General features: G+C 42.1%; 1 protein-coding gene across 1 annotated transcript; it reads left to right on the top strand.

The window, feature by feature from the left end:
• Nucleotides 1-1,439: 1,439 nt before the first annotated feature.
• On the top strand, nucleotides 1,440-14,910 carry LOC139477028 (phytanoyl-CoA dioxygenase domain-containing protein 1 homolog). Its single transcript, XM_071259587.1, has 9 exons — nucleotides 1,440-1,611; nucleotides 3,816-3,933; nucleotides 6,193-6,293; nucleotides 7,897-8,038; nucleotides 8,581-8,675; nucleotides 10,515-10,620; nucleotides 12,836-12,920; nucleotides 13,532-13,727; nucleotides 14,631-14,910. Exons 1-9 carry the CDS (start codon nucleotides 1,474-1,476, stop codon nucleotides 14,742-14,744), a joined length of 1,095 nt encoding a protein of 364 aa, XP_071115688.1. The 5' UTR covers nucleotides 1,440-1,473; the 3' UTR covers nucleotides 14,745-14,910.
• Nucleotides 14,911-15,732: the final 822 nt, after the last annotated feature.

Genomic DNA, 15,732 nt, shown 5'->3' with positions numbered 1-15,732 from the left:
CAACTTCCTATCCTCCTAAAGTTTTTCATAAATTTCTACTTACTTGAATAACAAACTTCTGATGAATGAAATCCGATAAAGCGAATTGGCGGAGGTTTCAAATTCCAATCCAATAATATTTCATTTTGATATTTATTTCGGATATAACGGACTGACGAACAACCCCAATTCAGACCCTATAATATTTTTTGCAAAACGTCTTCTCTTTTGATAATGGGGGACACGGGTGGCCCAGTCGTCTAAGGCGCCGCGATTCGCTGTGCAGAGTTGCGTCCCTTGGGCACGCCAGAAACCTATTCCCGTCACATCACTGCGTGTCAGCTTAATGTGGGAGGAAAGCCCGACGTGATGCAGGTCTCAGACGTTTACCACTTCGGTGAAACCCACGAGCACGGGTATGGTGCTGACAAACCTAGAAACATAATCAAGGCAAACCGGGATTCGAACCCACAATCATAGGTTTCTGGCGTGCCCAAGGGACGCAACTCTGCACAGCAAATCGCGGCGCCTTAGACGACTGCCCCCCGCCCAAAAGTTGAGAAAAGATATATTTTCACTGCAGTGAACATAACACTTTGACGGAACTATTGTCATACAAGAGTTACCTCCCCGCAACAAGTACCTCTTTATGGCAAATGTGTGTCCCGTACACAAACTGTTAACTTTCATTTTACGTTAATTCTACATTGCTAAGGCGACAAAATGACAGATGGTCATTTATGTGTTAATATCGCATCGTGTCTTGAAATATTTCGTTATATCCTGTAAATATCTCATTTAACTCGTCAATCGAGACTGTTCGTTTCGCAAAGCACCATTTTTGTTACTTGACCAGTGTGTATTCCTTCGCTTCGAACAGCGGTCACATAGGTTTCAAGAATATTATTTGCTGCAGTTGATTTTGTTTATCGTCATTTCCAAATATCATGTTTCTCTCATCTCGTGACGTGGGAAAGGAGATTTCATCACTCGACAAATATAATATCCTCTCTATATTCACAGCACATGTCATAATCATATATATATATATATATCCATCATATCGTTTCTCATTGCCATGTATCAACAGATTATGCCATTGGATTGCCAGCATCTTTCTTGTATCGCAGTGCATAATTGTGTGAGGAAAACTTTCTGGCATATCCCCAATCTGAGATACATGCTTGTGGGTTTCTCCAGCCTTAGACACGTCTCAGACCGGAAACGTCTCTCTGGCCACGATATAACCGAAAGATTCTTCAAAGAAGCCCTGATCTTGTCTCACTCCATTTTTTACACCCGTGGGTGAACCTTTAAACTATTTTCGTTTTGGCCTGGGCAATAAGATTTTGCAACGCCACGTATTAACTCATGACCATGCAACTACTGAATCGCAATGGCCATGACCTTACAAGGCTGTGACCGTGTTATCTCAATCTGATCTCTACAAATCAGTTCACTTATTCTCTCGCAAAGAGACACGCGCTTGTAGAAATGGCGACCGGGACACTCCTTACCCCCGGGCTTCCAGATAAATGTTACCCCGAGCCTTTCAACACCCCGCCCCCGCCAGTCAAGGAGCGGAAGCCGGGTCAACTCCCCTATGAGGACATAGTGAAGTATTTCAAAGAGGTAGGTCTACTTGAGGACATGTTTATGTATAATATGATGACACAGTTCGGTAATTCAAGGAGGTAGGTCTACTTGAGGACATGTTTTGGTGTAACACGTGGTAACAGTTCGGTAATTCATTGAGGTAGGTCTACTTCAAGACATGTTTTCATATAACACGTGAACGCAGTTCGGTAATTCAAAGAGGTAAGTCCTCATGAGGACATGATTTGGTGTAACACGTGGATACAGTTTGGTAACTCAAAGAGGTAGGTCTACACGAGGACATGTTTTGGTGTAACACGTGGACACAGTTGGGTAATTCAAAGAGGTAGGCATACTTGAGGACATGTTTTGGCACACCACTTAGACACAGTTCGGTAACTCAAAGAGGTAGGCATACTTGAGGACATGTTTTGGCACACCACCTAGACACAGTTCGGTAACTCAAAGAGGTAGGCATACTTGAGGACATGTTTTGGCACACCACCTAGACACAGTTCGGTAACTCAAAGAGGTAGGTCTACATGAGGACATGTTTTGGCGTATCACGTTGACACAGTTGGGTAATTCTTAGAGGTAGATCTACTTAAGGACATGTTATAGCATAACATGAGGGCACAGTTCGGTAATTCAAAGACTAAGGTCTATATAAGGACATGATTTGGTATAACACGTGGACACAGTTCGGTAACTCAAAGTGGTAGATCTACTTGAGGACATGTTTTGGCATAACATGAGGAAACAGTCCAGCAGTTAAAATAGTAGGACTAGGTGGTCGTATTTAGACATTTCAGAGTGAGTGAGTGAGTTGGATTTTAAAGCCGCTTTTAAGAGTATTCCAGTTATATCACAGCGTGTCAGCTTAATGTGGGAGGAAAGCCCGAAGTGATGCAGGTCTAAGACGTTTACCACTTCGGTGAAACCCACGAGAACGGGTATTGTGCTGACAAACCTAGAAACATAATCAGGGCGAACCGGGATTCGAACCCGTGCCCCCAGACATTTCAGAAAGATAAACCTAAAAAGTCAAGGCTAAATCAGTTTCGATTATCTACCGAATAGACTCCACTTGGTGAAAAGGGACAAAAAGAGTTTATAATTTTATGAATGTATCACTGAAAAGACCAGATTACAAATAGTTCGGCACACCAAAACAGTAGGCCCACTTGGGCTTCATAGTTCGGCATTTCAAAGACGTCTGACCATATTGGAAACAAATCGGCATATCCAAATTGTAGGTCGACATGGTGTCTGACGTCGGCATGTTAAGGAAGTATGGCCCCAATGAGGACATTATGGGGACTAGTTTAGTATTTAAAGAGGAAGGACCTCGTGAGGAAACAGTTCGACGAGTGAAAGACGAATGACGCCAAGGACGACATTAAAAGTACAAGTTCGACACAGAACGTTATTTCAAAAAGGCAGGGTTGAAGAAATATTTCGTCATATCAAAAGCGTAAGACCATGTTAGAATATTGATCAGTTCACAGCTGTAGGCCAACACGAGGACATTGTACGGTTTTCATAGACGTGGACATACAAAGAGAACAAAACGGTGTTTATTCATTTACTCAACCTGTATAACATCATACCATTGGAAAGTTTGGATGAAGTTTGTATTTTACTAATTTGTTCTAACAAGGCAATGAAAACACTGTCCATTAATTACATCAAACAAATAGTTATAGCGGTACATACAGTAAAATGAAAAACGACACTGTATTTCAATGTTTTTTGTCAATTATATTTAATTCCCAAATGTTTGTTTTTTATTTCTATCTGTATACGTCAGTGTATTCATGCTTCCCAATGTGATGTAATATTGGAGTTAAACATGAGCAAAAAATTATGTTCAACACTCTAACTAGCTATGAAGTCCATTGTCAGTATGAATAGTTGACCATTTGTTTGGCCTGTAGTTATCTACATCTCTTGAAGAACGTCATTTTGGGTCAAATGATTGATTATTAAATACATGCTTCCTGAAAACCTCATTCGTGTAACGTTGTTGAAAGTCCAAAACATGTGAGTGCTGTAATGAAAAGTCTACTTCTCATGTAACCTCCTTCATAGTTTTTTAATGTGTTGCTACTGTTTAAATTATGCAGATCATATTGTCCAAAAATTGACCATATCACACCTTGTCTTTTCAACAAAATTTACATCTATTTGATTTCGTGTCCAGACTGAACTAACAGTTGAAATGTGGTATATTATGACAGGGCTATATCGTCGTCAGGGACTTCTTCACTCCAGAAGAGCTGCAGCCATGTCGGGATGCTGTGGAGAAGATGGTCGACGCTCTTGCCCAGAAACTGTACCAGGCCGGGAAAATACGAAGTAAGTTAACACCTTCCACCGGCTGCTTTCTTTACACAGTCAGGCTCAGAGCATAGTTTTTAACAACTTGTCATGATCAGTTTAATTGGGAAGGAAATAATGCAGGTCAGAGATAAATAAATAAAGCGAAGCTGGAAGAGGACCAACAACCACCATCTTCTTGAACAACTGAGGCACGTAACTCTGGACTTTATATCACACACAGTAGCAATGATTAAAATGGTCATATTTTCGAAATGTGTCCTCAGAAAAGAATATACGAAAGACACGGTGTTATGTATTTGTAAAGGCAAAGGAACTCCAAAAAAAGAAGGTCCCTTTAGACGTGGAACAGCTACCTTGTCCCTGTGATCTTTTCATAGAAGCAGGTATATTGTCGTGTCTTAAATTCAAATGTGGTCGTGGAAAAAGGCCCAGCTGTCTATGTTAATAGAGTTACTATGACCTAGCTCTACTAATGCGTTTTAATCTGGTTCTTGGAATAACAACCACAACACCGCTGCCCCCAGGCTTTAACGGTGGTGGAAAAAGACAATCACTATCTTCGCCTTGGCATGGAGTGGCTTTGTCATAGCAATATCTCAAATAGAAACAACATGTGACATTGCTTGTGATAGGTATGCACCATGGTAAATGGAAGGACTTAGGAGGAATCTCTTGCAAGTTTCGACATCTGGCTAGGTATCGCCTATCCATATTTATGGCCGCGATCAGTAATTTGTGTATGCCTTTATTCAACATTAATCTGTTGGAAAAGAGGATATTTTTCAATATTATTCCTGCTCGTTCTTTGTGTACGCGTGTACAACGCGAATAAAGTGTGGAGAAGACATATAGTTACCTCGGAAGTATATCCAAATGGTATGTTTTGTTTGTTTCTCTTTTAACGCCACACTCTAGCAATATGAAGGCGGTCTGTAAGTAATCGAGTCTGGGAAATCTAGTGATTTATAAGGGCAATCCAGTGATTTATAAATTATATCATGAGCATCGATCCACGAAATTGGGATACGATGACATGCATCACCCAAGTCAACGAGCCTGACCACCCGAACACGTGAGTCGCCTCTTACAACAAGCATAGGTTGCTATTCCAACCCGGATTTTTACAAGATTCCGTAAACATGAAAATGCGACTTCAAGCAGAAGTTTGCAAACTTGTGTCTCTACACGAAATATATGCGTTGTTGTCCTCGTAACTTCTCTCAAACGCCGACGCCATTGGTGTAGGAGACTTCAGTCAAAATCAAGTGGCATATAGCGACCAACAAATATTGGAGTTTACGAGAAATTCAACATTGCAAAAACAGTGACACCCAAAAGAAAGCCCACAAAAATATTTTGGATAGAAAGGATGTCTTCATGTCCTATTCTATGAGAATATATCCAGGAGTTCGTGTAGGTGATAGAGGATGGCTTGTTGGAGACAGATTTGAACATGACGTCATGACCTTATAGCCACATAAAGAATCATGTCACCATTGAACAACACCAAAAAGATACTCTCTACCACGTCAGACAGGGTGTATTACGCCATTGGGCGAAAAGATAAGCATCGGCCGAATAAATTATTGTGCCAATTCGGTTGGGTAGAAGTTAGTATCTATTAAGGGATAAATGTTATCACCAGACGGCTATCACCAGACAAGCACACCAGCATCCAGGTTACACACAACTAAATGTTTTCCCATTGACCTTCATAGTAACTTAACATTCAACGAATATTACCAACCTGTACACCTGAGCACAGTCTGGCCTTAAAGCAAATGACAAGTTTAGCCAGCTAAATTTCCGAGTACAGGAAGCTAAACACATCAACCCCAGTTCCGCCCCAAAATTTAATGTCACTTGTGGTCACATTCCGCATGTCCAGCATTCATGATATTAAAGTGAGTGAGTATGGTTTTACGCCGCTTTTAGCAATATTCCAGCAATATCACGGCGGGGGACATCAGAAATGGGCTTCACACATTGTACCTATGTCGGGAATCGAACCCGGGTCTTCGGCGTGACGAGCGAACACTTTCAACCACTAGGCTACCCGACCGCCCCACATCATCATATTAAAAACATCATCACTTAATATAGAAAAACATGGCTTTAATTACTTGATGGATGTACATTTACAAAAACATAAATCTTGCACAAAATCATCCAATTATAACTGCCAAATGATTCAATATCAAAATTGCTTGTTGAACGACTGTTCCTGATTTGGTGTAATAGAACTTCCCGGTACATGGTATGTTCTTGTTTCAGGCCTATATGAAGACTATGGCGTATTTCAGAGACTGACTATGCTGGAACATGAGTTCCCTGGTTCCAACATCCTACTCTTTAAACACCAGAAACTACCACAGGTACAGTGAACAGTATACAGTCCAGTCCTGTTTTTCAGGACGGGGGGCGGCCGGGTTAAAGCGGTTAAAGCGCTTGCTCGCCACACCAAAGAGTCGACTTCGAGTCCCGATATGGGTACAATGTGTGAAGCCCTTTTCTGGTGTCCCCCGCCGTGATATTGCTGGAATACAGCTAAAGGCGGCGTAAAACCAAACTCGCACGCTGTTCCGGACGGTGCTGTTCTCAATGAAGACGCCCGGAATAATATATGTTTTATTAAACCTGCCCTATAAAATATTTGGCCACTCCATGACATTACAGGCAAAAATAACATACTTCTTTGTACATTGTGTGAGTGGTTGTTGATACCAGTAGGGGAGGACATGCTTACCCTTTTCGTGAACACCTGGAGTCATCACTGGTTTTTAGTGGTCCATTCATATAATTTTCACCGCTATTTTGCCTTTCACGCCTAGTGGGATCTGTGCCATGGGATAGTGGATACTGGTTATTCTCTGGCGTTGACGCTGTATATTTTCAGACGGACATTTCATAGGATGCGTCAATTTTAGACACCAATCTACCAACCTAGTGCTTCACAGATATTGTGACAATACATTCGAAGCAAATTAGTGGTTTCATGTTTGCTGGAACCAGTGTCGCACATGTCACAGTCCTAGGAACTGTGACACTCCATGACATGACAATGTCCGTCTGGCACTGCATCCTATAATCATTAGGACAGTGGTACGTAGCGTGTAGGAGACAGTGTCCGTCTAACACTGCATCCTATGATCATTAGGACAGTGGTACGTAGCGAGAAGGGACACACTGTCCGTCTAACACTGCATCCTATGATCATTAGGACAGTGGTACGTAGCGTGTAGAGACACAATGTCCGTCTGACACTGCATCCTATGATCATTAGGACAGTGGTACGTAGCGTGTAGGGACACAATGTCCGTCTGGCACTGCATCCTATGATCATTAGGGCAGGGTACGTAGCGTGTAGAGACACAATGTCCGTCTGACACTGCATCCTAAGATCATTAGGACAGTGGTACGTAGCGTGTAGAGACACACTGTCCGTCTGACACTGCATCCTAAGATCATTTGGACAGTGGTACGTAGCGTGTAGGGACACACTGTCCGTCTGACACTGCATCCTATGATCACTAGGACAGTGGTGCGTAGCGTGTAGGGACACAATGTCCGTCTGGCACTGCATCCTAAGATCATTAGGACAGTGGTACGTAGCGTGTAGGGACACAATGTCCGTCACGCACCGCATCCTAAGATCATTAGGACAGTGGTACGTAGCATGAAGAGACACACTGTCCGTCTGGCACTGCATCCTAAGATCATTAGGACAGTGGTACGTAGCGTGTAGGGACACAATGTCCGTCACGCACTGCATCCTCAGATCATTAGGACAGTGGTACGTAGCATGAAGAGACACACTGTCCGTCTGGCACTGCATTCTATAATCATTAGGGCAGTGGTACGTAGCGTGTAGAGACACACTGTCCGTCTGGCACTGCATCCTATGATCACTAGGACAGTGGTACGTATCTTTACACCGGCATACATTCTCGCTCATGCATTCATCCTCTTTACTCAAAGGCATTCATGAACGTTTGGAGCAACGAGCGCATGTTGAACTTGATTGAACAGCTGATTGGGCCGGACATTGCTGGACATCCCACTTGGAACCTCAGGACCAAAACCCCCGAAAGCAAGATCGGCGCCATCCCTTGGCATCAGGGTAAGTTTGGAAGGACGCTGTGTGCATTTAGATGACATTGGGTTGACGCCAATTCCAACTTCATTTCAGTTTAAACATGTAAGTTTCTTAAAATCAATAAGCGGATAAACTATTACACTCTGTGAAGGGCAGTCGTCCAAGGATTGGGAAGTGAACGACCATTTCATATTCTGGATGAGGGTGTGGGGTGTGGGTTGATGGGAGTTTATAGATATTGTCCCAAAAGATTCTTGTAAAATATATTAATGCTTCAGACTGTTGAATACAAATGGAATTTCCTATTTGTTTTAAGTAAAAAAATATATGAGGTTTTGTGGCTGTCGGTGAAATATATGTAATTTCGATCCAAACTCCTAGCTCCCTCCCAGAATATCTAATGGTCGGCCCCACATCGATTGATATACAGAAGACGTCAGAATATAATGATTTCATAATTTGCTGTACAAAGCAAGTGGGTGTTAATTCTCCCAATTATTGATTCCAGGTTTAAGTTATTGCTGATATTCGTTATTAACTCATGAAACCGATTCCAACGTTTCCAGACAGTGGTTACTTTAGCAACGAGTCCTATGATCATCTCATACCAACAGCGTGGATACCCTTCCTTGATGCAACCCCTGAAAACGGATGCATGCAGGTACACTGATAGGAACATGTATGATACATGGTGAGGTGAGGTGAAATGGGGTTTAACGTCGCGTCCAAGATTATTGCACTTATATAGCGACGTGCATGTGTATGTGTTCTAGTCCGGACTGATGCCGATTTATAGTGCTAGCTTACTGAGATACTATGCCGCAGTTTAACATGAATACCCTACTCAGACACAGTATACTGACTCCGAGCCGACCGGTCCTTGTTTTAGCCCCTTAATGTCGAGCACCAGACAGGGTAACAACACGTACCATCTTTTAACGTCTTTTGGTATGACGCGGCCGGGAATCGAACCCCGGACCTTCCGCTCTCCGGGCGGACGCTCTACCATTAGACCACGGAGGCGGTCAGCATGATACATGGAGCCACACAGCAAAACCATCGTAAACGAAAATGCACATGGGTCATTTGGGAACAGTGACACTGCATTAATCCGGACACTATTATTATCTGTGCAGGCGACTAAATGGTAACACGTGGAGAAATGGACCCTAGAAATCTGGTGAGAAGTGGCTATTTAGTGGATTGGGTGGTCAGGCTCGGTTTCTTGCTTAATAGTAGGTCGCCGTGCCCCGACTACTTGGTTCGTGCTCATTATATCACCCACTGGGTTGTCTAGAACTAGATTCCAATGCAGGACTGTATGTGGTCACGAACAACGAATCTGTATGTATTTATGAAAAGGAACTCTTGGGGGTTCCCTAGGAATGTGAAAGTATTCCGTCAGTTTTTAGGTTATTTCTGGAATACAGTCTCCTGAAAACAGCATGAATGTCAACATATGTCGTTCACTTATGAACGTCAGTTTCGCGGCCATGTTTTTTGTTTTTTTGTTATTGTTTGTTGTTTAACGCCACCCTCCGAAATATTCCAGCCATATGACAGCGGTATGCAAATAGTCGAGTCTGGACCAGACAATCTAGTGATGGAGGTCATGAGCATCGATCCATGCAATTGGTATACGATGACATGCATCAACCACGTCAGCGAGCCTTGACCACCCGATCCCGTTGGTCGCCTCTTACGACAAGCATAGTCGCTTTTACGGCAAGCATGGGTTGCTGGAGACCTATTCTACCCCGGATCTTCACGGGTCTCGCGGCCATGTAACGGGCCTCTCGTCCAATTAGAAATGCGTATATCGCGTTTGACATTTCCAGAGTTTGAGAGAGAATATGTTGTCAATGGCTGCTTCAAATGTGCAGCTTAGGGGATCTGAACTAAGGGGATCTGAACTATTTCATTTTTCTTCGCAACACATTGTTCAAAGAATCATAAGTTTGTGGGTAAAATGTTGTTGTTTATATTTCATTCTTGAACATATTTGTACTTTCACATGTTCAGTCCTAAAGATTCCTTTTTGTTCATGCACGCAACATTCCAATTATCATTACATTCTTAATAGTTGAGGTGAAATGGGGTTAAACGTCGCGTTTAAGATTGTTGAACTTATATAGTGACGTGCATATACGAAGGTGTGTGTGTGCGTGTGCGTGAGTGTGTCTCCTTGTACTAGTCCGTACTATGTGCCAATTTTATAGTGCCAGCCCACTGAGATACCATGCCGCAGGTTAATATGAATACCCCACTCAGACACAGTAAACTGACTCCCAAGCCGACCAGTCCTTGTGGTAACGAATTGGGATAGCGCGGGAGGGTATCGAACCCCGACCTTCCGCTCCCCGGCCATGCTCTACCACTAGGTCACAGTCTTAACAGGAATAATAACTACAGCTATTGTAGACACTTCTGATAACAGAGGCGTCATATCTTACAAGACACAAGCAGTGAACGACTGTCGAGTTTTCTTATTCATTCACAGATGGTAAAATATGGCCATGTGGATGGAAGAGTAGCTCGTCACACCTGTTGCCATGCCAACACGTGGTACATAACACTTGAAGAGGACACCATGGTGAAGGAACTGGGTACGTATCATGTCCTTACCGTTAAACAAATAATCACATCATTTGTAAATGAAATCACCAAAATCAGTTTTAAACTAACGACGCCTTAATGTAAGTGTTGCGAAAGGCGGCGTAAAACAATACTTACTCACACACTTAATGTAAGTGTTTTCATTAACGTGTCATTAAATTCTGGTTTTCCCCTGAGTAGCTCCCACCATTTCCGGACGTAAACACATACGCGTTACTTCCGGTCATGAGCAATGTTATAAGGGGAGGCTACTCTAAAGTCTTAATCTAAATGAGTCGTGCACACTGAAAAGAACTTGCGTGTTCGATCCCAGCCACAACAACCTTATATATTATATCAGCATGCACACCTTATAAACTGACGTCCAAAAGAAACTTTACCAACTGAAAATGTAAATTTCAGACAAAGTATAACATTTTTTTCGATGAAGTCTTTCTAAATCTAATCGTCTGTTACATGTTTGCGAGATAAGTGAAAAACACGTGCACCACGGACAACTGCAAGTGCGCGTGCGGGTAAGGGTATAAAACGATTGCAACGGCATGTCAGACATCCACAGTGATAAAAAAACACACAAAAGAAATGCCACGACTCACAGTCAAACAACGTGAACGAGCCTTGGCTATGGTACAGATGGGAGCCACCCACGCCCATATTGCACGAACCTTCGGTTGCTCCCGTGTTGTCGTTACCAACTTGATGCAACGTTACAGTCAGACAGGGCGGTCTGCTGACAGGCCAAGAACAGGCAGACCCAGGGTGACCACGCCCCCATGATGACCGGTACTTGCGTACCTTGCACCTCCGAAATCGCTTCCTGACAGTGACGTCATCGGCGACAGGGTTAGTCGACAGACAGTGGCCAGGAGACTCAGGGCTCATGGAATCAGGGATTTTAGACCATACAGAGAACAGCTATTGACAGCGCAACATCGTCGTCTGCGATTGAGATGGGCAATCGAAGGGGTGAACGAACGGCGACGTGTTGCGTGCAGGAGGTCGTACCATATGGTGGAGGGAGTGTCATGGTGTGGGGAGGGATCTGTGGGCAGGAGAGGACACCGCTGGTCATCGTTGACGGAAACTTGACAGCTCAGCGTTACATGGATAACATTCTTCGTCCAGTTGTCCTACCATTTCTCCAACAGCAGCCACGTGGTGTCATTTATCAGCATGACAACCCTAGAGCCCATACAGCCAGAATTGTCACTAACTTCCTCGCAGCCAACAACGTAAACGTCCTGCCGTGGCCTGCACGCTCACCCGGCATGTCCACCATAGAAAACCTCTGGGACTTGATGGATCTTCGTGTTCGACAACGACCACTCTCCAGCCAACCGGCAGACACTGATCTTGGTCCTCCATGAAGAATGGCGTCAAATCCCACGTGACCTCATCAGACGACTGACTTTTTCTGTGCGTCGAATAGTTTTTGCGTGTATTGAGGCATTTGGGGGTCACACACGCTACTAATGTCTTGTTATTGAATGTGAGCGATTGTTTATGTACTCTGCCTATTGTCCATGATTCTGAAAGCTCGAGTTTTGTACCACACCCAACTTTTGGGGACTCTGACGTCATTCTCGGTCGCGGTATGATTGGCATTTTCCGTGTTGATTATGTTGATATGTTGATCTTCTCAATACACTTTACTTCATGCATGTATGTTTTGTTGTTTTTGAGCAAGAGTGATTTCAAACTCTGGTAAAGTGTCTTTTGGACGTCAGTTTATTAATTAACTCTATACTTACTGAGACATAACGGCAACGCGGTAAAATAAAGAAAGTAGATTTAATCATTGTGGATATATTTAAAAAGTTGTTAAAATATTATCAGCCTCTTAACATCCATTTTATGTTAAGTAACCCAATCATACACTTAGACACGAAAGTATGAATACATTTTTGTAAATAGAAACGTGTTTCGCAACACACATACATATTCATGGGTTTCAATGCTTATACATATGCATTTTTTGTCAGCGCATATGTCTATCTTATGGTGTTTTTTTTAAAAACTAGTGGTATTCGTCATCCTTTCTGCAGTATGTTGACCGGTCAGTTCAGCAATGGAAGCATATAACGTCACACACCCTATTATGACGAGAGAACGTTCAATGTGACACGTGTATACGTAGACAAAGCACTACGCTTTGACATAACACAGACACTTTCGAAAGCAAGTTTAGTGTGTTCTTTGTTTCAGGTGTTGATCTCAAGAAAGATGTATGTATTGAGCCAGTGCCATACGGGGGATTTATCCTCTTTCACAACCTTACTCCACACAGAAGGTAATGCCCTAAAACGTTTATTTAAAATAATTTTAAAATATTAAACAGTGTGTTTGTGTGTGTGTGTGTGTGTGTGTGTGTGTGTGTGTGTGTGTGTGTGTGTGTGTGTGTGTGTGTGTGTGTGAACAAGTGGCGTTCAATTTGTTTTGCAACTTCAATATAAGACCAAGTCGCAGAATATATTTTGCACTTTTATTTTTCAATATGATCTCCATTCACCTCAAAACACTTATTCCATTTGTCCTTCAAGCTTTTAATACCACTTTTATAGAAATCAGGCCCTCTAACCACGCCTCTATGGCAGCCTTTATGTACTCGTCATCCTGGAAGCGTCTTCCACGTAGGGCAGATTTCATTTGCCGGAACAGGAAATAGTCTCTGGGGGCTAAGCCTGGGCTATACAGTTTAAATTACCCTTCCTACAGCCCAGACTTAGCCCCCAGTGACCATTTCCTGTTCCGGCAAACGTGTAAGACGCTTCCAGGATGACGAGGACACTCATCAGAACTGAACCTTCTAAACATTCAAACTGAATCGTTCTGATTGTACACACGAGATACTTAATTTCATCAATTATCTTACAATTTCAGTATATGTCCTCTCTGTTTTAGCGGTGTGAACCTGTCAAACGACATTAGATGGAGTATCGATCTTCGGTGGCAGTCCCCATTCTATAACATGGGCTTCTACAACATACAAGATGGCGTGAGGTTCCGTTCATCATCCGAAACGAACGTGAAGCCAGACTGGGACAAGTTTTTGTCTGTTGACAGGAAAGAAGTCTGGCAGAAGAAGTACTTCAAAGAGGTTGGTATACATGAGATGATATCTGCTGTTGAGATATATTTCTTCTGGGGAGATAAATGGATTTTAGAACATTCTAGTTTCTATTTTATTTTCTACATTACTTTTTAAATGCTATGCTCTCCACTTTTTATATGGATTATTTTTGTTCCCACGATGCACAAAACTTATACCCATAATATATCAATTGTATTGTTTAATATTCTATTAAAAAAAATAAGTTTTTTGCTGTAATAAATCTGTCCTGCCGCGTCTGAATATTTGCTACTCCCACCCAGATCTTCACACTGGTGTCTCCACTCAGGCTCACGCCCCAGGCTTCAATGCTCACTTCGGGGATAGATTACCTTTGGTGATATGAAAGCAATGGGGCCCTTAACATATTTTAGTGGTATGACAATTTGAGGGTAACTTTAAGAAACATTCCTGCCGTCATGTGCGTTTGACACTCTAAGGAGTAACGAGCTGTAAAACACATTGATGTGCCAAATATCGAATACATTTATTTTAAAATACTGTTCACCCTGAGAATTCATTTTGTGTCAAACTACAGTTCAATTTCGTGTGTGAACCTGGGCCACTTTCAAAGTGCTAACCCACAGAGATACCAGTTTAACATGAATACTCCCACTCAGACACTGTATACTGTCCGACCAGCCCTTGTTTTAGGCCCTGTTTTTGACGGGTGCCTAGCTTTTCTCGAACACCTGGTATCATCACTATTTGATTGTAATTTATGATCATGTTCGTTATATAGTCTGAATTGCACAATCGACGCTGCTTTTATCATTATTTATGTGAATATGGAACAGAATTTGTCACTTTTATCTATGAAAAGATCATTCTTGTTTTCTGAGGATCTGGCATCCGCATCTGAAATCAACAAGTATATTCCTTTTGTTTCAGGTAAAAAAGACGGAAGAGTTTGACACAAGAATCACTGGTCCATGGATCGGACAGTGGCAGATCGTCAACGAAAACGCACATACAAAGGCATTCACATCTATGAGCAAAGCGTAGTCGTCCTTGAACTGATGATCTTGACTCAACTGTTTATCACTTCAGCTTGACCTTCCTGACAACCAGTCGCCCAATTCCACAGAGATCTTAACGCTACGACTGTCGTATTTGTTTTGTTTGTTTGTTTGTTGTTTAACGCAGCATTCAGCAATATTCCAGGTATATGGCGGGGGAATTCTACCCCGGAATCTACACCGCCCTACGACTGTTGTAAGTCAGTGTTAAGAAATGGGAGTTGCGATTGTCTTAGCGCTTAGACCGCTTTGTGAAACGTGCGCTGGTCCCTCTTAGGATGCTAATGATGCCTGTAATGTCAAAACTTTTGTCACTGGGTAACCTGAAATGTGATTGAACAACGTGCGTGAATTATGATCAGGGAAAATAACAGAAGAAATTAAAGTAGCTGTAGTGTTTTGAAAGTCGGATGGTTTGCCTCTTGATTTTTTTCAAAATTGTTATGAAATACTGTCTTACATGGGAATGTTATTTATTTCTATTATGGATCAGTGTGTATAACCGAATGATTGGAAAGTTGGAATAGTAGTATCTTTATTTAAAAAAGGAAACAGGAGGGACCCAAATAGGTGGAAATCTTTACTTAATGTCATGGGAAAAGTATTTACGTCTTTAGTTGAACTGTGATTGCGATATTGGTAAGAATTACATGAATTGATAGCTGAATCTCAAGCTGGGTCTAGAAAGGAACATTCTACGATAGATAGTATCTTTGTCTTGCAATCACTTGCTCAGAAATATTTACGTATGCCTAAATATAGTTTTTATGCAGCTTATATTAATTTCCGTAAAGCCTTTGATAAGGTTCATAAGATATGAATTATTACATAATCATGGTAGAATGTAGAATGTTTTAGAAAACATGTACAGAAATGATTGTGCTCGTGTCCGCTTAAGGAATTCGAAAACAGATATCTTTTCAACATCATGCAGTGTTAGGTGTTTGCTTAGTCCTTTACTTTTCATATTTTTC

The sequence above is a fragment of the Haliotis cracherodii genome, unplaced genomic scaffold (genome assembly GCF_022045235.1).
Source record: "Haliotis cracherodii isolate W230 unplaced genomic scaffold, xgHalCrac1.p SCAF_30, whole genome shotgun sequence".
NCBI classification, from domain to species: Eukaryota; Metazoa; Mollusca; class Gastropoda; order Lepetellida; family Haliotidae; genus Haliotis; species Haliotis cracherodii.
Note: the sequence above shows the minus strand (reverse complement) of the source record. Positions and strands in the feature narration are given on the sequence as shown.

What these genes read in the sequence shown, in the direction of transcription:
- LOC139477028 (XM_071259587.1), top strand. Translation starts at nt 1,474, where the DNA reads ATGGCGACCGGGACACTCCTTACCCCCGGGCTTCCAGATAAATGTTAC. An exon ending in AACACCAGAAACTACCACAG is followed by an intron (nt 6,294 to 7,896) that starts GTACAGTGAACA and finishes CTTTACTCAAAG; the next exon opens with GCATTCATGAACGTTTGGAG. An exon ending in AGAAGAAGTACTTCAAAGAG is followed by an intron (nt 13,728 to 14,630) that starts GTTGGTATACAT and finishes CTTTTGTTTCAG; the next exon opens with GTAAAAAAGACGGAAGAGTT.